Raw genomic sequence first — 21,961 nt, forward strand, 5'->3', positions numbered from 1 at the left:
GCTAAAAGAGCAAATAAAAAAGTCATTAAAAAAAAGGGGGGGGGCGCACCTGGTGGCTCAGTCAGTTGAGCATCTGACTTAGGCTCAGGTCATGATCTCACAGTCCATGGATTCAAGCCCCGCATCAGGCTCTGTGCAGACAGCTCAGAGCCTGGAGCCTCCTTCAGATTCCGTGTCTCCCTCTCTCTCTGCCCCTCCCCTGCTCATGCTCTGTCTCTCTCTGTCTCAAAAATAAATAAAAACATTAAAAAAAAATTTTTTAATAAAAAATAAAATAAAAAAAAGACAAACCTACGTCTGATGCAGGCTCTAACCCTGGGCTGTCCAACTGAGAGATAATGTGAGCCACAAGCATGAACCCTTGTAGAGAATTTTAAATTTTCTAGTAATCACATTTTAAAAAAGGAATTAGAAACAAATTATTTTTAATAATATTTAACCCAATATAGCCAAAATTTGTATCTCAACATGCAATCACTATTTTTTAAAGTATTAATGTGATACTTTACATTCTCTTTTTCACACTAAGTCTTCAAAATCCAGTGTGTTTTTTGCACTTACAGCACATGTCAATTCACACTAACCACATTTCAACTGCTCAAGAGCGGCATGATGGCTATCACACTGGAAAGCAGCAGCTCTAGATCTTACATATCAACAACAGTAAATATACAGAACAGAGGAACATGTCAAATAACATCACAGCAATGCAATCAGCAAAATCAAGGTTATGGAAAGCTTTGGGACAAATGAACCATTATCTTCAAAACAACTGCAAGAAAAAAATAAAGATTTAAAAGAAATCTATCCAGGGCAATGAATAGAGCATATTTTTTTTCCGAATTTGAAATGAAATAAGAAATATGAACCCAAAAAAAGAAAAGAATAGCAACTGCGTATTTATTGACTGAAATACTTACACTAACTGAAATACTCACAGATGAAACATATTCACAGATGGAGTGGGGACTGTCCACGAAGAGGTAAATGTTGATGCCGGGAGACAGGCACGCAAGGCTGACTCTACCACCAAATCTACCTCTAAATAGCTTCGAAAAAGTTCCATAATAAAAAATCTAAAATATCTACACGTGTACCTGCTTGTATAGGTTCAATAACGATAATACTGCCAAGAGAACTGAGTGGACAGGGGACAAAGGAGAGAGACGTTTCACTTTATACTTTTTTTTTTATTTTGAACCATGTAACTATCTAATCTACTCAAAAAATTAAATTTACACATATACATAGCTTGACTCAATCCACTGGCCTCTGCACCTCCACCACGTCAACAGGCCCGAGCCTGCTCACTGGTCCCCCTGCTTCCTTTCTGACCTTTCTTCAATCCACCCTCCACACAGCAGCCAGAGTCGTCTTTTCAAAATAGCATTCTGTGCCTAAAATCCTTCAATGACTGTCTACAGTGCTTAGGAAACCACCAACTCGTTACCAAAGCAACAAGACCCTATATGACCCTGCCCTGCCTCTCCAACCTCACCTCCTGCCACTTGCCCCTTCTGACCTAGTAATTCCACCTTGTACCGAAGGATGCAGACTCCCCCAAATCATGGTCTAGGAAACTGGGACATCCTTATAACACACACCATGTGGCTATTAAATATGTTGAAAATGTCGATGCACAGGAAATAACATACAAAAGAAGAGAATGAAAACAGCACATACCGATTATAGCCACTTTTAAATATGAGCATGTGCATTCATAAAGATCAGAAAAAATAGATGACAAATATTTGGCATTTTTAGGTTTCAATTTCCTGAATTTGTTAAAAATGCTTTTTTTTTTTTTTTTTTAATGTGCATAGTGTGCCTCAGCATTCCAATTCACACCTCACCTCCTTTAAGACCTGGGCTAACCCATCTTCCTCCTGGAGCCTTTCCCAACACAGGTCTGGCTGCTGTGATCAGTGCATGTGGTCGAACATACAAAATTGTTTTGGGTTATGGACAGGAAGCAGAAAACTAAGACTCTAGCCCCCACTCAGGCAAGGATCATCACACGTGAGATCCGACAACTAAGCTACCCACAGATGTCCTTTGAGCATTAGGGCTAAGTAAGATACATTCATTGGTCTTGCTTACCTTTATTATGACTCCAGAACCTTCCCCAGTCATCAGTCCAGAAACACAAACCACATAGTAAGATCCTGAGAGAAAGCAGCCCTTTGCACAGGAGAGCTATGCTTTCAGTGTGCATGAAAACTCACTTCTCAAGATTTACAGAAAATGCTTCTCATTTCTACATGGCAGAACATTTTCCACCCCCTTCTCTTATCAAAAATCAACCAAAGACAAGAACAGGAAAGAGAAACATAAACTCCACCCAAGAGACATTTGAGACCCATACACAAAATATGAATGGGAAGATGGAGGAAAGCTAAATCAATGCACAGAACAGAGAAAGGGCAGCCTAAATCCGGGGTTACTGCTGAGAAGCAGGCTGACTGACCCCACAGAACCATGGAGAGGCTCAGAAGAAGGGGATGATGCCTGGGCTGAAAAGGGGTGTGGGTGTAAAAATACATACAGAGAGCACTGGACTTTCAGGTCTCCAGGCCCCTCCTACCCAGTCAGCAAAGAACTCCTCACTGGTAGCCGCAGAGACCAGAGGGGCAAGCTCTGTAAAACTCTACCAGAAGTGTGCCCCACTTGGGGACAGTGGGCACAAAGCAGGGAGATTAGGTAAATTAAAGGCTATGTACTGAGCCACGGGAAGACCTTCCTCCTCCTCCTCCTCCTCCTCCTCCTCCTCCTCCTCCTCCTCCTCCTCTTCCCCTTTAACCTAGCTCCAGAATGTCCAGCTTAACACCAGCAAGGCGAGAGACAAGGAGGCTTCTCTGAGGAAGCCAAACCAGGGGACAGTAACATCTGGAGGAGAGCCAACAAAAATTCAGTCATCACCCTCCACTGAAGCCACAAGCAAAGAAGCCCCCAAACACTTAGCCCTCCATTTTTAGCACTTTATTCTTAAAGGTGAATAAACAGCCCAGAATCATCAGACATTGGAAGAAGCTTTCCAGAATGAAAGAAAAAGATCAAAAAATACAACAGCAAAGAGGAATGCAGGAGAAACAAAAAATCAGGAAACAGTAATTTTAAAATAATTTTTTAAAATTAAAAAATAATTTTTTTTAATATTTATTTTTTGAGAGACAGAGAGAGAGAGAGAGAGAGAGAGAGAGGGGCAGAGTACGAGCAGGGAGAAGCAGACACAGAAAGGAAGACATAGAATCTGAAGCAGGCTCCAGGTGCCAAGCTGTCAGCACAGAACCCGACGTGGGGCTTGAACTCATGAACTGCAAGATCATGACCTGAGCCAAAGTCAGAAGCTCAACTGACTGAGCCACCCAGGAGCCTCTTAATTTTTTTTTTTTTTTTTTTTTTTTTAGTTTATTTGAGAGAGAGAATCCCTAACAGGCTCCAAGTCAGTGCAGACCTGACCCAGGGCTCAATCCCATGAACAGTGAGATCATGACCCGAGCAGAAATCAAATCAAGAGTCAGACATTTACCACTGAGCCACCAGGCAACCCTACAGTTAAAACCTAAAAAAAAAACATATTTTGGGGCGCCTGGGTGGCTCAGTCGGTTAAGCGTCCGACTTCAGCTCAGGTCACAATCTCACAGTCCGTGAGTTCGAGCCCCGCGTCGGGCTCTGGGCTGATGGCTCAGAGCCTGGAGCCTGCTTCCGATTCCGTGTCTCCCTCTCTCTCTGCTCCTCCCCTGTTCATGCCCTGTCTCTCTCTGTCTCAAAAATAAATTAAAAAAATTAAAAAAATAAAAAAATAAAAAAACACATTTTAAGGGGCACTTGGTGGCTCGGCTGGTTAAGCATCCGACTCTTGATTTCCATTTGGGTAATGGTCTCACAATTTGTGGCATGGAGCCCATGTCAGGCTCCAAGATGACAGCCTGGAGCCTGCTTGAGATGTGCGCTCTCTCTCCCTCGGCTCCTCCCCCACTTGCACACACTCGCACCCTCTCTCTCTCTCTCTCTCTCTCTCTCTCTCTCTCTGTCTCTCAAAATAAAAACATAAATTAAAAATTTTAACTGTACTCTAGGATATTTAACTAAAATTAAGCAATCACTGTATACGTTAAACAAGAATAGGAATCATTACAAAAGGAAAAGAGAATAAATAATATGTAAATATGAAAAGGGAAATTAAAAATTCTGTGAAAGAATTAGAATAGTCAAAAATGCTCCCAAAAGGTAGAACAAGATCAAGATGTGACCAGGAAAATAGCTTTTAAAAATCAGAATACTAAGTACAGGAGCTATAGCATTCAAATGAATGGTAGAAACTAAACTGAGTAGCTCAAATACGTTATACAAAATTTCCTATAAACAAAAAGACATCGAACTCCAGATTTTGGGCTATTTAATGCCCTGCATGATAAATGAAAAAAGGCTACAATTAAGGCACATCATAGAAATTATGAAAATCAAGGATGCAATGATCCTAAAAATTGGGTGGGGGAATAATGGTTACAAAGGAATAATAGGGGTGCCTGGGAGGCTCCAGTCGGTTGAGCATCTGACTTCGGCTCAGGTCATGATCTCACAGCTGGTGGGTTCAAGCCCTGAGTCAGGCTCTGTGCTGACAGCTCTGAGCCTGGAGCCTGCTTCAGATTCTGTGTCTCCATCTCTCTCTGCTCCTCCCCCACTCATGCTCTGTTTCTCTTTCTCTCTCTCAAAAATAAACATTAAAAAAAATTTTTTAATGAAAAAAAAACCAAAGGAATAACAATCACACTGGACTTCTCAACAGCAATGATGAAAACTAGAAGACACTAGAGCGATAACTTAAAAATTACTTGCAACCTGGAACACCAAACCCGGCCAAACTTACTCTTTAACTATAGTGGTAGAATAAGTACTTTTTCAGACATGCAAGTCTGAAAACTCTGCCTCCCAAAAAATTCCTGGGAAGCTACTGGGCAATGTGTTCCACCACCATTAGTGAGTAAACACAGAGGGGAGACATTAGATGCAGGGAAAGGGGGTCGTTACTGAAGAATGACAGGAAGAATTCCAGGATGAGAGTGTGCACCAAGCCAAGAGAACAAGCGCATCCTGACTTGGGCAGGGCGACTCAGGACCACCGAGGAACTGAACAGTGATCTGACTGGGCTAAATGGAGGAAACTTAAATTGAGAAACATTTTACAGAATAGAAAGTGCAAGAACGTTATTCTGAGGTTCAAAGAAAACCAGACAAATGAAAAATAAGGCAATTATTAACTCCAGGGAAGAAAAAAGGCTGCAGGATATACAAAAAAAGAAATACAGGGTGCCTGGTGCTCAGCAGGTGGACTGCATGATTCTTAGTCTCGGGGTCGTGAGTTCTCCACACTGGGTGTAGAGATTACTTAAAAATAAAATCTTTGGGGCGCCTGGGTGGCTCAGTCAGTTAAGCGGCCGACTTCGGCTCAGGTCACGATCTCACAGTCTGTGAGTTCGAGCCCCGCGTCGGGCTCTGTGCTGACAGCTCAGAGCCTGGAGCCTGTTTCAGATTCTGTGTCTCCCTCTCTCTCTGACCCTCCCCCGTTCATGCTCTGTCTCTGTCTCAAAAATAAATAAACGTTAAAAAAAAAAAAAATTTTTTTTTAAATAAATAAAAATAAAATCTTTAAAAAAAAAGAAAGAAAGAACGAAAGAAAGAAAGAGAAAAAGAAAAAGAAAAAGAAAAACAGTTATAGGTTTACTACCTGGCTCCACATGGCACAATAATGACTTGAAGAGACTGAGAATTTTAGATGTGAACCTAACAGACAAGATTTTAGATGTGAATCTAACCAGAATTGTGAGTTTTCTGAATGAGACACAAAAGGTATGAGAGAACTGAAGTCCTCATCTACAGTCACTGGAAGCCAACAAATAACCCCTAAACTTGGTGAATGAAGATATGGCAACACAAGCATATGATTTAGATACCTGAAGTAAATGGTAAAGACTCAAGTGGCTGCTGCCTCTCTAGAAAGGCAAGAGAGAAGGAGGGTGGCTTTTTATAAATGTTGTTCAGCACTATTTAACTTTTTTTTTAACTTCATCTTTTTTTTTCCTAAGGAGGAACACCCAACATGGGCTCAACCTCACAACCCTGAGATCAAGAATTGCATGCTCTACCGTTTGAGACTGAGTCATTTGACTTTTAAACTATGTACATATGCACTGATTATTTTAACAAAATAGTACGTTTAAAGAAAGAGATACAGGGATGGTGGCTCAGTCGGTTAAGCGCCCAAGTTCAGGTCAGGTCATGATGTCATGGTTCGTGGGTTCAAGCCCCACGTCGGGATCTGTGCTGACAGCTTGGAGCCTGGAGCCTGCTTCAGATTCCGAGTCTCCCTCTCTCTCTCTTTCTCTCTGTCCCTCCCCGACTCGAGCTCTCTTTGTCTCTCTCTCTCTCTAAAGAAATAGGCTTTAAAAAAAAATTTTTTTAATAAATAAAAAATAATAAAGAAAGAGATACACAGTAGATACCCTGCTAGGAAAGCATACAATCTGCCTGGGAAGGCCCTCCAGCTGAAAGGTGACATCCCTGGGTCAAAAGCCTTAAGTCAAGTGACTGCCCTGTGCTCTGGTCCCAGGCAATACCGAATACACATTAAATCCCAAGAGCCCCCACTTACTAATCAACAAAATGGGGGCAGGGGATATACTCCACTAATCTTTAGCGTGAAAAAGTGGTGACTCTCTCTCTAGGTCAAGAAAAAGAGAAAAGAATAAACACGCAATTTGGTAAGTTTCAAGTGTTCACTTTGCTGGTTCAATCATGTGGCCACCCTGATCCAGTAACCATTGCCCAGATTTAGTGGCAACAGATGATCCTTGCCTACCCACCGTCCAGAAGGCCCCTTACCCTATCACGCACCTCCACAATAAACACTTAAAATCATGACTCTAAACCCAGAGCTTTTATTGACGGAAAGGGACCACCAAAGATACAGCACATGTTTAAATGAACAATGAACACAGGCTCTCAGGCCAAACTGTCTGCATCCATCTTTGGCATAAGCTCTGAAACCCTGGGATGCACTCTGCCTGTTTCTTCACCTGCAAATAGGAATGTAACAGTACCCACCTCAGAAGATCGCTGTTAGGCTTTAATGAGTGAATTCATGCAAAGCACTATACCAGGACGGGACACAGGTAAGGGCTTAGTGAACACAGGCCGTCATTATCACTGGTTCAGTCAAGGTCTCTATTCAAGGCTGCCTGTGGAATGAGAGCCATCTGGGGTCACCTGCTCGTCAATTATTTATGAAAAACCTACTATGTGCCAAACACCGAAAAAGTGCGAGTACTATAACTGACTAGGCCAAGTCATTCAATCTCCTCTAAGTCTTGTTTTCCTCGTCTGCTAACTAGGAAATAACAGTACCTGCTGCACAGAGCAGAGAAACCTAAATGAGAGAACTTACCCAAAGTAAGCAAGTCAGCACCCTGAGTCACAGCAAGCGCTCAATACATACCATCAATCACTGTACATCTTCTCTCCTACAAACTGGGAAGTGACTTTTAAAGTTAACTAATTTACCCACTTGGTCCAGAGCCTAATACATTCCTTGAAGGTATGGTAGGAATTCAATTAGCACTCCTTGCACTGAATTTCAAAAATTCCCTGCACCCCGCAGCTTACTATCAACACTCCCAAAAATGCAGGAAAAAAGATGAATAAAAAGACCATCCGTTACTCTGCACCAGGTTATCGTATCAGCTCCTTACTACACCTTTGCTTTCTGATCTTTAGAAGTCTCCGCATTTGTTACCACGCATGAAAGCACTTTCAGAGAAAAACTTTTAGATCACCACTTTTTTCCAAACCGGTCCCTTATGTCAGCCGGAAGACCGCACTATTTCTGCATTTCCACGGGCACACTGCCTCCTGCTTGCTTTTCCCTTCAGTGGGAAGCTAGTGGTCCATCTCAGAAGAGTTTGCTTTCTCTGCTGCTACAAGCTAGGAAACAAACTATCCTTGAGAATTAGCAAAAGGGAAGACTACACAGCATTTACAAGAGAATGGGAACTTTTTTATATCCAAAGCCCGCTTAGGCAGTTTGTTTAGAAATAAACTGAAGTCGTGCATTCCTGCTTCTGACAGCCGCCAGGGCTGGGCAGCATTGTCTGGGGAGAAGCGCGCCGGGCCGGCCAACTTTTCGTTAAAGACGGTGCCATCCTATTCGGAACAAAGTGAAAGGTCAGCGGGGCGCAGGAGAGGCGCCGGGAGCGGACGGCCTCGCCTCGGCTCGCGCCGCGAAGTTGGCCGGCTCGCCCCACTTTCCCTTTTGTCCTCCGCCCCTTCAGCGGGGCTCCCGGCCGAGGCCCGGGGCGCGCGGGGGCGGCGGCGCGGACGCGGGCGGCCGGCCCTCACCGCGCGCCCCGCCCGCCGCCCGCCGCCCCCCGCCCGCCGGCCGCCCCCCGCCAGCCGGCCGCACAAAGCGCGCCCCGCGCGGCGCGGCCCGGACGCCGGCGGCCTCGGCCCGGCCTCGGCCTGAGGCGCGGCGGCGGCGGCGGCGGCGGCGGCGGGGAGGCGCGGGCCCGCCCGGCCCCCGCCGGCTCGGCGCCCCCGCCTGCCCGTACGCCCGCCCGCCCGTCGGCTCCGCGCCCGCCGGCTCCGCGCCCGCCGCCCCCGCCGCCGCCGGCCCGCCGCCCCGCTCCTCACCTCGGCATCGGCGGCGGCCATGGCCCGGGCCCGCAGCGTGGCCCCGCCCCTCCCGCGCGCCATCGCCCCGCCCGCGCCTCGCGGCTCAGGGCGGGGCGGGGCTGGTTACGCGCGTCTGCGCCTGCGCCCGCGCCCGCACCTGCGCACTGCAGCCCGGCGTGCGGCGTCCGTGGCGCGGGCCTGCGCCGACCGGAACCGACGCGCGCGGGAGAGGTGGGGGGCGGGGCCGGACGCAGCGATCTTCCGGAGGTGTCGCGGCGGCCAAGCGTCGTCCTCCGGTTTTCGCAAATATCTTTTCCTTCTACGTGGGCATTCTGGTGGGCTGGCCGGGGTGGAGAAGGACCCCTGACCTTTAACCCCGGACACACATTGATTCCGTCGGCCTTCCCAGAAGGCGGATCCTGACTTGCGTCCTAGGGCGGTGCCCGGGTTCGAGGGTATTCCCGGCATGGTGGGGCGGGTCTTGGTTGGGGTGAATGCCCACCTAGAGGGTGTTTACGGGTTGTGCCCGGTGGTGGGGGTTCCCCGGCTGGGGGGGGGGGGAGGGGGGGTTGGGGTTGTGTCCTGCTAGGAGTGGGTGCCGACTGTGTGCCGACTGAGAAGGCTGCCCCGATGGGGGGGAGGGGAATGTTCCGACGGGAGGATTGCCCCAACTTTGGGAGGATGTCTCTATGAGGAGACTTGCCTCCGTTTGGGGTGCATCGGTTAGGAGAGGTGCCCTGATTAGGGGTAATGTCACAGCTGGTGGGTGCTCTGGCCAGGGTCCGTTTCTTCTATGGGAGAGTATGCACTGATTAGGGAAGGTGGCCCGCTATGAAAGTGTGCTCTGGATGGGGACAGTGTTCTGATTGGAAGGCTGGGGGTGGAATGGGGATTGTCCCAATGAGGAAGACTGCCCCCCGCTAGGAACGGGGTTCTCCAGTTAGGTGTTCCCAGCCTGGGCAGCCTCCCTGATCACCCCAAGCTCCTTGAATCGGCACCTACCCAGCAGCCTGCCTCCCAGTTTTGCACGGGGAAGATCTCAGCACACCCAACCGCCTTCATGGACAGCATCACATAAACTGGCTTCGCCACCCGCCCTCCGCCATGGTCAGACTGAATTCTATCATCTTCTGGCAGTTGAAGAAAGATGTATAGACTGAAACTGAGGTTCTCTCACCGGTCTTTGCAACAAGAACTGAGGAGGCTCTGAGTTGAAGGCTAACCTGCTCCACCCCCTCGCACATGCGGGCTCACTCTCATGGGACTCCAGAAAAATTACTCTACTAAGGTGGACATTGACAGTCACACAGGTGCAAAGGAGGAAATGGACGACTGTAAGTACCTAGGAAATCTTCCCTGTTTCTTTGGGGCAACCTAAGTCAGCTCCTAACAGGCTTGGGACCCTTGACTGTTTGGAGCCTCAAGACTGGAAGCTCAGTAGTCATGACCTGTACGGCCCAATTTAACTCACCTCCACTCACACCTAACTCTGGCAGCATACTCTCCATCTCCACTCCTGCCTTGGGCTCTAGTCTGTCCCTTCCCTGAAACGCTTTTATCTCAGGTATGTGTGGCTCAGTTCTCTGCCATGGCTGGGTCTCAAATACCACCTCTTCAGGAAAGCCTTCCCTTACCTCCCTACCAAAAACAATACTGCACCCCAGAACTTCCTTGCTTTATTTTACTCCTTGGCACTCCACTGTTATATTGTCTGTCTTTCCCATTAAAATGTAAGTCCAGAAAGTCAGGGACTTTTATCTTATACGCCTTAGTGCTTATGACAATGCTTGGCGTGCAGGAGAAAAAAAATAAATACTTGTTGAGTGAATAAGATGTGGAGAAGAAATCCTTTACCAGGCAAACACTGACCGTAAGTCAATGCGTCAGAAGTAGGATATGCTCCCATTTTGCTCTGTCAGCCCAACCCGCCCTATCCTTGTATGATCATTGATCATTTATGTTAAGTGCAGTTTTTAACACATGCCATGTGAACCATCACATCAGTCCTGAGAGGCAAGACTCTTACCCACGTTCTGAGTGAGGAAACCAAAGCAAAAGAGTTGAGTGCCCTCAAGACTACCTGACTATTGAGAGGCAGAGACAGGATTGAAACCCAGGCACATTTTCAACTATGAGGCCACCACTAGCAGATGGTTTGCAGATTATCCTCCTTGTGGCATATTTTGAGCTTTTCTCCAATGTTTATCCTCTCCTTGTCCAACAAAGAGTAACGTTTTAGCTGGGTACGTGGCTACCTGACTAAAGAGCACATTTCCAACTGTCAAAGGTAGCTGGGTGGATGTTTGCACAAATGATAGAATCTACTTCCCAGCCTATACTCCCCCCCCCCCCCCAAGAAGTTAGAGGTGCAGGCCCAGTAAACTGGGTGATGGTGAAATCTGGAATGGCCACTCTGGACCCAGGAGTGGAAGCCCGAACTGGAGAATGACAGCTAGGTCACCAGGCCCAAATTTTGCACTTCTGGACTGTTAAGTGTACAAGAAGTAAATGGGCAGGAGCTCAATATGTCTTCTCATAATCCCATAAATGTCTTGTAGATTAAGGTAACAGACACCTATCCAGTCACTCCCTCACCATATGGCAGATAGGGAATTTGAACCCAAAGTCTTATCTTAACCACACCTCCATTATTTCCTAAAGCACAGTCCACAATCATTGGCCCCGTTGGGCATTTACAGACCCTCCCCTCAGCCCTGGAACATCTGCAGATGTCCCTTTGGTAAACGTTGCTCTTCCGAACCCGGTTTTTATTTGTTCTTGGGTTCCTTGGATCCTAGGCAACAGGCATTTGAAGGGGACCTCAGGAGCAGGTGTGGCCTTGGCCTTGTGTTCACACTTGGATGAGAGGTGAGCAACAGTATCCCTCACAGCCAGAGTAGCAGTGATAACAGCAGGGACTTGAGACTTGAGGCCAAGGATAAGGGAATAGCACAAGAGGCAGAGGCTTGGGCAAGCCCTCCTCCTCATCCCCCAAGGGATTTCCTCTGACAAGGAGGTCTGAGCCGTTCCCCGGAATGATGGGTGCTAGAGGGGAAAGTCCAAGGTTTGTGACAACCAAACGGAACAGGGGTGGTCTCCCCACGTTACAAATACATTTTAAATTAATGCCAAGGCCCCAGACATGCAAGCCCGGCTTGAAGGGCACATCCTTAAGCAGAACCATAAAAGCGAAGGCCAGCCGGGCTCGAGTTGAAGTTAACCGGCCCACGCTGGTTGGTCCCGCTCCCCCAGCCTGTCTTCCAGCCCTAGGCACCAGGAAGGATGGGCCCATAACCGAGGAGAGGGGCACGCGCCCAGGAAGGGACTGGGAGACCCAGAAGCCAGGGGCCCAGAACCAAGAGAGGAGCAGGGCCTGGAGGGCGCGCGCCTAGGGAGGCCCCCAGGGTTAGGCCGCCGCGCACTGAGCTGGAGGAGGGCGCCAGAGAGGCTGGCCTGTGCCCAGCTCTACAAATGAAGCGCTTTATTTACACTCCATCTCTCTAGGCCCAGGTCCCCGGGGAGAGGCTGGTCCCGAGGCGGAGGCTGCGAGGAACGGCCGGGCAGCAGCAGGTCCTGAGTACGCCGGGCCGGGCCAGGAGCAAAGGCACGAGGCCCTGGGCGCCCGGTCCCAGGGCAGAGGTCAGCCCACCCGGAAAAGGCGGCACAGGGTCAGCTCCCGGGCGTCAGGCTGGGATCTGCACCGCCACAGCTCTGCTCATAGGATGGCGGGGCCTCTGCGGGGAAAGAGCAAAGTCTGCAAGGGGCTCATGGGGCCCTCTCCCCCAGCCAGACCCCAGGCCTCTCACTCACCGTAGGGATAACCCCATGAGCTGTATTCTGGGGGCAGGATCAAGGTACTGGTGGTGGGCACTGGCCCTCCTGAACCCTCTGCAAAGTAGGGGACAGTGGCACCTGTAGAGATGCACAAGGGAGGGGGCAGTGGGTGGGGAGCAGGGCTGCCATCCTGAGGGCGGGGCTCAGGGGCAGCAGGCACAGAGCCGAAGGTGGCAGGTAGTGACTGCTGTTGTGAGTGGCTCTTCGTGGAGAGGGAGACTGCGTCTGCAAAGTGGGGGCTGCTAGCCGCAGCCTCCGCCTCCTCCTGGGGCGGTGCGGAGGGCACCACCGGGATTGAGGCCCCAGGAGGCAGCCCTGGGCCTGGCCGGGGGCTCAGCGGGGCGTGGTTCACAGCAATATTGCCGATGAAGACAGGAAGGGTCACGGTGGCTTCAGGCACCTTCAGGGAGACCTGGGGAGGATGGGAGAGTGAGGCTAGGCCACCTGCCCCCCCTTCCCACCCCGCTCCCTCCAACCCCCAGCACCTGCAAGTAGTAGTCCACGTGGATAAGGCTGCAACCTGGCAGGGCTGACTGGGGCAGGGCAGGCACCAGGATCTGCTCTTGCCACTGCGCCCGCCTCCAGGCCTTGACACCTGCACCCTCTACCTCTGCGATGGTCCGCACATCATAGATCCAGCGCTTGGCCTTGTAGGATACTTTCTGGGGAAGGGCCAGCCTGTGAGCCTGGGCAGGCCAGGCACCTACCCCTCCTCTGGTCCCATGGGGACAGGCCCTGACAGTCAGAGGGGACTCTGACCTGCAGCAGACTGGCTACCACAGGGCTGGTGTCCTTGCCTGACTGGTTCTCGATGTCAGCCTGCAGCCGCAGCACCTGGCCCACCACGTAGCCACGGAGGTCGGTGCTGGCGGTGAGGACCACGCTGCCCGTCTTCACCAGCTTGTAGGAGAACTTCTTGGTGGTGGAGGCCACGTTGGGTTGCTTGAGGGGAGGGCAGTCGTGAGGGGGTTTGGTGGGCGTGGGCAGCCTAGATCCCTAAGGCCTCTCGCTGAACAAGCCCCCTGTGCCCTGCTATCCCCTGCCCCCCAGGCACAGCACAGTTAGCTCGGGACAGAGAGGCCGCTGCTCTTCTAGAGCCCGGCCACCTCATCTTAGTTGAGGACAGGACATCCGGCAAAGGTGGGGACCACCCAGGAGACCACCGCTCCATCCTCACCTCGATGTCAGGGATGCTGTTCAGATTCAGGGGGCTCAAGATATAGAACACACGGCTGCACTGGTGATCCTTGGAAAAACGTGGTGTGTCGATGGTGGCCCGCACCTGGTGTACAATCTTCCCAAAAGGGCCTTCAAAGGACGTTGGCGCTGTGGCTGGAGAGAGAGCAGGGAATGGCACCCAACTGCCCCCTGCCCCACCTCCTGTCCACCAACTGTCACCAAGAGGCCTGGCCAGGCAAGGCTGGGCTCTTACCAGGAAGCAGGAACTGAAAGGGGAAGTTGTGCTCTCCAGCGGGCAGGCTTCCTGCAGAGACAGGAGGGGGGTGTAGGGGAGAGGGGGCTCAGGACCCTTGAGGTGACACCACAGGACACAGGTTGGAAGCAGGCCCTGCAGCTGACCAGCTCACACGGACTCTGGCTACTGGGTCTCCCAGCCTCTGACTCCAGGCACGACAGCAGCAACGGGCTGCAGCCTGGGCAAAGGAAGTGATGCAAGATCTTGGCTTGAACAGGAAAGGGAGATGGGGCTGTTCCAGGAGCTAGAGCCCACCCAAATCAAGAAGAAACTGGCCCCCTTCAGCCACCCAACCCCTATCAGGCAATACCCAGAGCCTGATGGGGAGAGAAATACATCAGGATGCCAAGCAGTGCTAGAGGGTGAGCCAGCACGGGGGTCCCAGAAGCCTGATGGGGAGGTAGGGTGGACAGACGGGCCCCACACTCAACCAAGGTCTGCCCTGGGCGGGGTCACTATGCACAGTGAGGCCAAGTACAGTCTCCCAAACTCACCCTTGTCAGCCAGCGACAGCGCACTGTTGAAGTAGCCCTCCTCCACTACCCACGCTGCATCATTGGCCTTGTTGGACACCCTGCAGGAACCCATGCAGGTCACTCGGATGGCTGCAAGGGGGGGATGGCGTGAGTCCCAGCCAGCTACTGTCCTCGACCCCTCCCTGCCCCCACCACAGAGACTTAGGTAGGGCTTGCAGCACTAAAGGTGTAGCACTAAAGGCCACAGCAAGTGGCCTGCTGCTCTCCAGAGGATGCCTCCTGTCCATCCTCCATCTTGCGGTACTCCCAGTACAGTGCTCCCACGGCAATGAGGCACAGAGTTACATCTGTCCTGAAGCCCAGAACAGGACAACCCCAGCCTGCTAACCTCTGTTCCCAGCCACCCCTGGGCCCACCAGACCTGTGAAGACTTAGCTGCCTATAGGGCATGCTTGGGACACCAATGATGAACAGAAGCCCATGGGAGCCGCTGACCTCCAACCCTACTTCCTGCTGCCTCACAGGCAGGTCAGCTAGGCTGGGAGGCACCCCTTTATGCTCCAGGAAACGAACTGCTCACCCTCATGACACAGGAATGTGGTCAGACCTGCCTGAGCGGATAAGGTACCCGACAGTCTGGCACACTGGCAGGTGAGGACACCCTTGACCTCCTGGACCAGTGCTGCCCAGGAGGACTGGTTTTCAACATCAAGAGATGGTTCCGTCCTCTCCCCGACTCTCCCGTGGAAGCACCCAGACCAGAAGCAGAGGTCACCCCACCTTTCTGTGGTCGGGAACTCAAATTCCTCACTCTAATGGACATATGCCCAGAGACCACTATGGTCACAGGCTGTGGCTGGACAACCAAGAAGACAGCACGGCTGGAGAACCAAGCAGAGAGGGGCTGGGAGCTCAGTGACTCTCACTCCTTGCAGCTCCACTTCTTTCCCTGCCCCGTGCTGAGTCAAGGCCAAAGATGTTAGCCTCCCTGCCCAGCCCCTCCTCTTCCTCCCAACTCGATGGTCCAGTGAGGGCAAGGTGACTCAGAATCTGACGGCCTCCTGACAGAGCCACCAGGCAGGAGGAACCTGGTATCCCAAGTGTCCAGGGCCAGGAGCCAGCCACGCCAGCCATGTTCATGTCTCCCCAGGCTGACTCCATCCTGCCAAACAGGCCTCCTGTTAACCATCCACAGACCACCGGGCTTTCCCCCCACCGTGAACCCTTGGCTCATCCTCCACCCCTGTTGGCACTGCCTGTGACTGGATCCTGATTTTTTTTTTTTTAATTTTTTTTTATTTGACGTTTTATTTATTTTTAAGACATAGAGAGACAGAGTCAGAGAGAGAGGGAGACACAGAATCTGAAACAGGCTCCACGCTCCGAGCTGTCGGCACAGAGCCCGACGCGGGGCTCGAACCCACGGACTGTGAGATCATGACCTGAGCCGAAGTCGGTTGCCCAACCAACTGAGCCACCCAGGCGCCCCTGGATCCTGATTTCTAATCCACACTCCATCAGCCATCCCTTCCTAGGGCCAGACCCAGAATTGTTCCCACCCCAGAAATCTGGGACATCAGTGATGCTCCTATAGACCAACACAGCCCAAGAGAAACACGACGGGAGTGAACAGAACAAGGACGGGAAGTGTGACAATTCCAGATGCCACATAACTTTAACACTCCCCATGGAGGGGGTGCACTCTCCCTTGAATCTGGCTGTCCTACGAACGCTGGGACCAGCACAGTATGCCAAAAGGAGTTAAGTGGTCCCCAGATTGGCCCAGTGCCAGCTGAAAACCGTCAAGTGACCCCCAATGGATGGCACACACAGCTGAAGAATCACTCTGCCCAAATTCCTAATCCACAGCACTGTGGGTCATAGTAAGATGGCCATTTTAAACAACTTGACTTAGGAGTGACTTGTTATATAGAAACTTTTACATAGAAACAGACAAGAACAGACGTCCAACCTCAGTGGAAATCAGAGAGGCTCATATGAGTTACCATTTTAACCCATCAGACTGGCAGATATTAAATATTTTGACACGTGTTAGGAGACGGAAAGCACACTCCTTTATGGTGATCAAACTGTAGGCTACTACAGGGGCCCTGAAAAAGCACCAGGAAGATCTGCTGTGATCTTACACACACATACCAGGGGACTCAACAGTTCTTAGAATCCACCCTATAGGGCACCTGGGTGGTTCAATGGGATGAGAGTCCGACTTCGGCTCAGGTCATGATCTCACAGTTTGTGAGTTCAAGCCCCATATCGGGCTCACTGCTGTCAGCCCAGAGCCTGCTTCAGATCTTCTGTCCCCCTCTCTGTCTGCCCATTCCCTACTTGTGCTCTCTCTCAAAAATAAATACACATTAAAAAAAAAAAAAAGAATCCACCCTAGCTACCCAAGAGCTTCGAGCAATACTGGTACTGAGGACTATCTAGGCATAGCCCACGTCCAACAGCAGGATGGTTAAAACAGTCACCCACCCAGACTGAACTTGGCCCCCAAAATTCCGGTGAACAAGCCATGGGGTCACCTGACCCTAGAAAAACAAACAGTATCAAATCGACCCTTGGGGTATTCCGGGTGGGGGCAAGTTCTATGACCTTCCCAATGTGCAGGCAAAGAGCCTCTTTTTGCACACATGCCTAAGCCTCTTCAGAGACCTTGCCTGAATGAGCAGCTTCCAATCACTGTCTTGGAGTCAAACAGCCTGTTCCTGTGCACTCTCCTCCACAGGAGAACAATGGAGGTGCAGGGGACAGATACACACAGCAGGCTTCTCCCTCCCACCTCCTGCAGGGGGGGATCTGCTCCCGCAGGAGACCATGACCATCACCAGTGTGATGGGTGGCAGCACAGCCACAGGACAGGGGAGGTATGTTCTGGGAAGGGACAGCCTCCGCCAACAGAAACAAGCCCTGCTGTACCATCTAGGTTTCAAAGTGTTTCAGTTCTAACAGTGGGTCTGGGGCTGCTCCAGTTCTCTAAGGAACATCATCATGTGGACTGTGTTCCAGAGAGACTTCTAGAACTTTCCTCCCCAGCCAGCCCTCCCCTGTCCAGTAGCCCTCCTCCCTTGCACCACCTGCCATCACTCTTCATTCTGGTCCCAAAGGTCTCGCCCACCTCCACCAGCTCCCAAAAATCCACAGCAGCCCACCTTTTGCCACATCTTTTCACTAAAGCTCTGGCCTGTGAGGCACTTCCGTCTGTCCTGTGTCCAAATCTGAAACATGACAATAATAATGGTGCCCACCTCTCAGGGTTGCTCTGGCGGTTTGTAGAGTTGGTCCACGGGAGGTGGGGAGAATGGTGTCTGGCCTACAGTGACAGCTCAGGGAACTGACAGAGCTGGGAGCTGACCACTGCTGTCGTCTGGGTACCACCCTCCCTCAATGTCAGAAAAGAGTGCACCCCCGTGTGACCCCCAGCCTCAGGCTCAGCTGGACTTGGGCTCCAGGAAACCAGTTCCTTCCCCAGCTTTCTACAGTAGCTCTGAGGACAGCCAGTGCCCTCATAGCTGAAGTGCAAATCATCACTGTCCCTCCTCAGACAAGTATTTAGTGGGTAAGACTAGGAGCCCCCCAGGAAAGACCTGCTGTCCTCGCCACCTCCATGTCCTCCCAGAGGGGTGGAGGGCCTCCCTGTTGCATCACTGGCTGGTAACAGGAGCTGAACAGGTATCTTAAGATGAAAGATGCTTCAGATTCTGTGTCTCCCTCTCTCTCTGCCCCTCCCCCGTTCATGCTCGGTCTCTCTCTGTCTCAAAAATAAATAAACGTTAAAAAAAAAAAAATTAAACGTTTATTTACTTTTGAGACAGAGAGAGACCGAGCATGAACGGGGGAGGGGCAGAGAGAGAGGGAGACACAGAATCCGAAACAGGCTCCAGGCTCTGAGCCGTCAGCACAGAGCCCGACGCGGGGCTGGAACTCACGGAACGTGAGATCGTGACCCAAGCGGAAGTCGGACGCTTAACCGACTGAGCCACCCAGGCGCCCCCCACGTCGGGCTCTGTGCTGACGGCTCAGAGCCTGGAGCCTGATTCTGTGTCTCCCTCTCTCTCTGACCCTCCCCCCGTTCATGCTCTGTCTCTAGCTCAAAAATAAATAAACATTAAAAAAGATTTTTTTTAAGAATGAAAGAACCACAGCCTTGCCTTTCCCACACCCAGCTAGGGCTAGAGGAAGCCTTAGAGCAGCCCCAGCACCCACATTCCATTTAGGCCCCTGGGGACAATCTGAAGAATAACCCCTCTGGCTTGAAGTCACTATCCATCTGCTTTTTGGCCGATACCCCCATCTTCCCTCTCCTAATCAGGGGCTCGGCTAGTACATTTACCATCAGGACCATCACCAGGGGCTCCCTTGGTATCCTATGCCCTGTCCATTCACCCACATCTCACCTATCACATGGTTGCTGGGGGCTCTGCCCAGGCCAGGCCATCCCTTTGCTCTAGTCAGTAACGGTGTGTTTGCTATGGGAACATGACTGGGCGGATGAGCGAGGCAGTGAGCTCTGCATGGGGTCTCACAGTGGTTGTCCCCCCAGCCACAAGCCTGCCCCTCCTTCCTGCACCCTGGGCTCTCCCTCAGCCCCATGACACCTCTCACCTGTCACTTGTGCCCCAGGGAAGGGCTGCACTGTCAAAGGGCCCCCTGCCACAAACATAACTACCCCCACTCAAACTCCAAACTCCAACTAAGGAGACAAGAAAGGAGACAACAGTCATCAGGGGGAGGCCCCACTAGGCCAGACACCTGACCAGAAGCATCTACACCCACTCAGTTTCTTTCTAGAGCCCTGCGGCCTCAAACACAGAAACGTCAAGGGTCAGACCCATCCAGGACAGGGGCAGCAGCTGCCCAGAAAGGTGGGCAGTGGCTCTCAGTCCTCAGTAGGCACCAGAAGCACTGAGCAGTCAACCACACTAACGCCCAGAGGATCAAGGTCCAGAGCGATGCCTGACGGCTATGGTTTTGGCCAAGCACGCCAAGGTGGAGAAGCACCCCAGCAGGAAAACCCTCACACACAGCCTTGCACTCACAGCCAGTGATCGGGCATAGAGGCCCCGGGGCTGCAGCTTTGCTCACTGCACCCTGAGGGCTGAACGCTGAAGTCCCATCCAGAGCCCTGTCCATACCTCAGATGGCAGATAAGGCCAGCACCTGCAGAGAGCCCTAGGGATGACCGCAGCAGCAAGCTAACTTCCAGTCCCAAAGTCCCAAATGCCTGTGCGAGCAAAGGACCGGCTAGCAGGGCTCGGGTTCAGCTCCTAGACGCTCACTGGGCTGAAGGCCTGGGTCACGGAGGGATGAGCAAGACCCTCCCAGCTCACAAGGCCAAACCTCAGCCTGGGTGGAAGCGGGTATGCCGCGGGACCGCGAGGAGGGAGGGCCTGCGCCAGGGGCCTGGGCATGTGGGGAGAGAAAGCCCAACGTGGGCCGGGCTCCAGGTGAGGGCCCAGCAGGGGCGGGGCTCAGCGGACCCTGCAGAACTGGCAGGGAGGGTCGGGGGCGTGCATGTATCCAAGTCAGAGTGGCCTTCGGCAAGGTGGGCAGGATCTAACCCCTGCCCCCGACTCTAGCCGACCCTGGGAGGAGAGAACAGGAAGGGCAGATGCGGAAGGACTGGGCCACCCGGGCCTCCCTGCTCCGCCCCCACTGCCACCAGCCACCCACCCCGGCGGCTCTGCGCCGCCCGGCTGGCCGCACCCTAGTCCTCCCCGCAGCCGGCGGGGCCCAAGGCTCCCAAGGCCGGCGGGAGACTAAGGGAGGGGGCGGCAGGTGGCGCCACAGGCTCCGCGGGTCCAGGCCCCAGTGCCACGGGCTGCCGCTTCCGGGAGCCCCGGCCCTGCCGCAGGTGCTGCGCAGCCACCTGAGCCCCGCCGGCCCGGCCCTCCCCCGAGGGGACCCCGCTCCCACCTCGGAAGGGCAACGGCGCCCCCAGACGCACGCGCACGGCCCCCGCCAGCGGTTCTCCAGGGCTGTAGACGACGCGGCCGTGGCTCAGGAAGACCTCGAAGAGCTGCACCCGCCCCATGCCGCCGCCCTGGCCGGGCGGCCGCGCACTGACGCCCCCTCCCGCCGCCGCGCTACGAGCCCCGCCTTCCCGGCCCCGCCCCCGCCCCTCCCCGCCGGGCCCGCCCACTCCCCTGTGCCCGCCCCCCGACCCTCCCCGGCCAGCCCCCAGCTCCAGGGTCCTCTTCTGCCGGCTCTTCCCCCGGCCCCCGGGCTCCAGCCTTCCTCGGCCCTTCACCGAGCCCTGCCAGGGTCCGTCCTCCGCCTCTTCCCCCTCCTCTCCACCACCAACTCCCTGCCTCTGCCCTCCCCGCCCGCCACGCGGGCCCGCCCGCGGGGTGGATAACGGCGCGGCTAGCGGGAACCCGGCGCGCGGGCGCCCCCTGGTGGCCCCGGGGAGCGCGGCCGGCTCACCTGCCGAGGGGCGGGCCGGGCCGGTGCCCCCTCCCCAGCCTCCGCCCGGTCGCTGCGGGCTCGCTGCGGAGGGCGGTCCCGCGTCGCTCGGCGGAAGGACGTCACGGGGGGCGGGCCCCGTGCGGGATGGCGAGGTGGCGGGCGGCGGAGAGCCGGGCGATCCCCATGGGGGCCGCGCACACCTGTGCCGGTGGGGGCGTCGCTGGGTAGCGAGCGTCCGGCGGAGGTGCCGGGCTGTCCGGGCACCCCAGGCTCGAGAGCGGCGCCCCGGGACGGGGATGGGAGTGGGACCTCCTCTGACCTGCCCTGAGAGGTCCCTGTGGAGCGGGGACTGTGGGGGACGGCGGACCCGTGAGGGAGCCCCGCGAGGGACGCGCTGCTTGCGCAGAGCAGTGCAGGGCGCCCAGCGGCGCCTTACGCGTGGGAGCGCCTGAAGGAGGGCGTCAGGGTGGCCCGGGTTTTTGTCCAGAACACCTGCGTGAATGGGGTGGCATTTTCTGATGGAGAAAACCGGCTTAGATATAAATTGCTTAGGGGATGGGACAAAGTCATGAGGAGCAGAATCTAAGAGGCTCGGTAGGTACATGTACGATTGAGTTTGAGGAAGACTAAAGATTTTCAGTCCCCTATTGGAAGATGGTAAGTCAGGGTGCTGATGACATCAAGGGTTTTGAGTGAAAGCCACAAAAAACCTCACCTGGCCCTCCAGCAAAAGGAGAGAGGCTCATAGGCTGGGGGGATTCCACTGGGCCAAGCTGAGGAAAAGGAGGGGCCTGAGGCCCGGAAGGGCCAGCAGTGTGCAGCCAGCACCGGCCCGCCTGGCTTGCTTGGGATTCGGATGTTGGGGGAGAGGGAGGGGTCTGATTGGCCACACTTAAGGCATTTCTCTGTCAATACCAGGCAAATGGAGGAATTCCGGAACAAGGAGTTCAGGGTCCCTCTGGGAAGAAGGAGGATTATGGGCACCCCAAAAAGGCCCAATGTCCACAACAGAAGTCAAGAAGGAAGTGTTTTCGGGGGGGGGGGGGGGAGAGAATTTGTTGGCTGCTGCTAAGATAAGTAAGCC

The 21,961-nt window shown here is 53.2% G+C and overlaps 2 protein-coding genes across 7 annotated transcripts in view; both read right to left on the reverse strand.

The window, feature by feature from the left end:
- The window catches only part of EHMT1 (euchromatic histone lysine methyltransferase 1), a 153,184-nt gene extending 144,389 nt beyond the window's left edge, over positions 1-8,795 (reverse strand). The window contains exon 1 of one of the 3 annotated variants that reach the window (XM_058693370.1): positions 8,686-8,795. In XM_058693370.1, coding sequence (XP_058549353.1) covers positions 8,686-8,748 — 63 coding nt within the window. In that variant the 5' untranslated portion in view covers positions 8,749-8,795. The remainder of the gene's footprint in view (positions 1-8,685) is intronic. The other 2 variants (XM_058693371.1, XM_058693375.1) reach the window with 2 other exon arrangements.
- Positions 8,796-12,133: 3,338 nt separating this feature from the next.
- ARRDC1 (arrestin domain containing 1) lies at positions 12,134-20,554 on the reverse strand. 4 transcript variants are annotated; one of them, XM_058693379.1, is made up of 8 exons: positions 20,386-20,554; positions 14,470-14,580; positions 13,934-13,984; positions 13,679-13,833; positions 13,261-13,443; positions 12,987-13,163; positions 12,478-12,913; positions 12,134-12,401 (listed from the first exon to the last, which is right to left on the reverse strand). In XM_058693379.1, the coding sequence occupies exons 1-8, from the start codon at positions 20,501-20,503 to the stop codon at positions 12,337-12,339; spliced, it is 1,296 nt and encodes a 431-aa protein (XP_058549362.1). In that variant the 5' UTR covers positions 20,504-20,554; the 3' UTR covers positions 12,134-12,336. The 4 variants fall into 4 exon arrangements, with proteins under 4 accessions (XP_058549362.1, XP_058549361.1, XP_058549363.1 ...); XM_058693378.1 differs by having other exon boundaries at positions 12,134-12,421; XM_058693380.1 differs by lacking the exon at positions 20,386-20,554 and adding an exon at positions 19,605-20,030 and having other exon boundaries at positions 12,134-12,421.
- Positions 20,555-21,961: the final 1,407 nt, after the last annotated feature.

This window comes from Neofelis nebulosa, chromosome 12 (assembly GCF_028018385.1).
Source record: "Neofelis nebulosa isolate mNeoNeb1 chromosome 12, mNeoNeb1.pri, whole genome shotgun sequence".
Taxonomy (NCBI): Eukaryota; Metazoa; Chordata; class Mammalia; order Carnivora; family Felidae; genus Neofelis; species Neofelis nebulosa.

Bases quoted from the DNA above. Each gene is read 5' to 3' on its own strand.
- ARRDC1 (XM_058693378.1), bottom strand. From the start codon at position 20,503: ATGGGGCGGGTGCAGCTCTTCGAGGTCTTCCTGAGCCACGGCCGCGTC. The intron at 14,581-20,385 runs GTGGGAGCGGGG...CCCCCCTTGCAG, and splicing joins GGCGCCGTTGCCCTTCCGAG to CCATCCGAGTGACCTGCATG. The intron at 12,422-12,477 runs GTGAGTGAGAGG...AGCCCCTTGCAG, and splicing joins CTCATGGGGTTATCCCTACG to ACTTTGCTCTTTCCCCGCAG.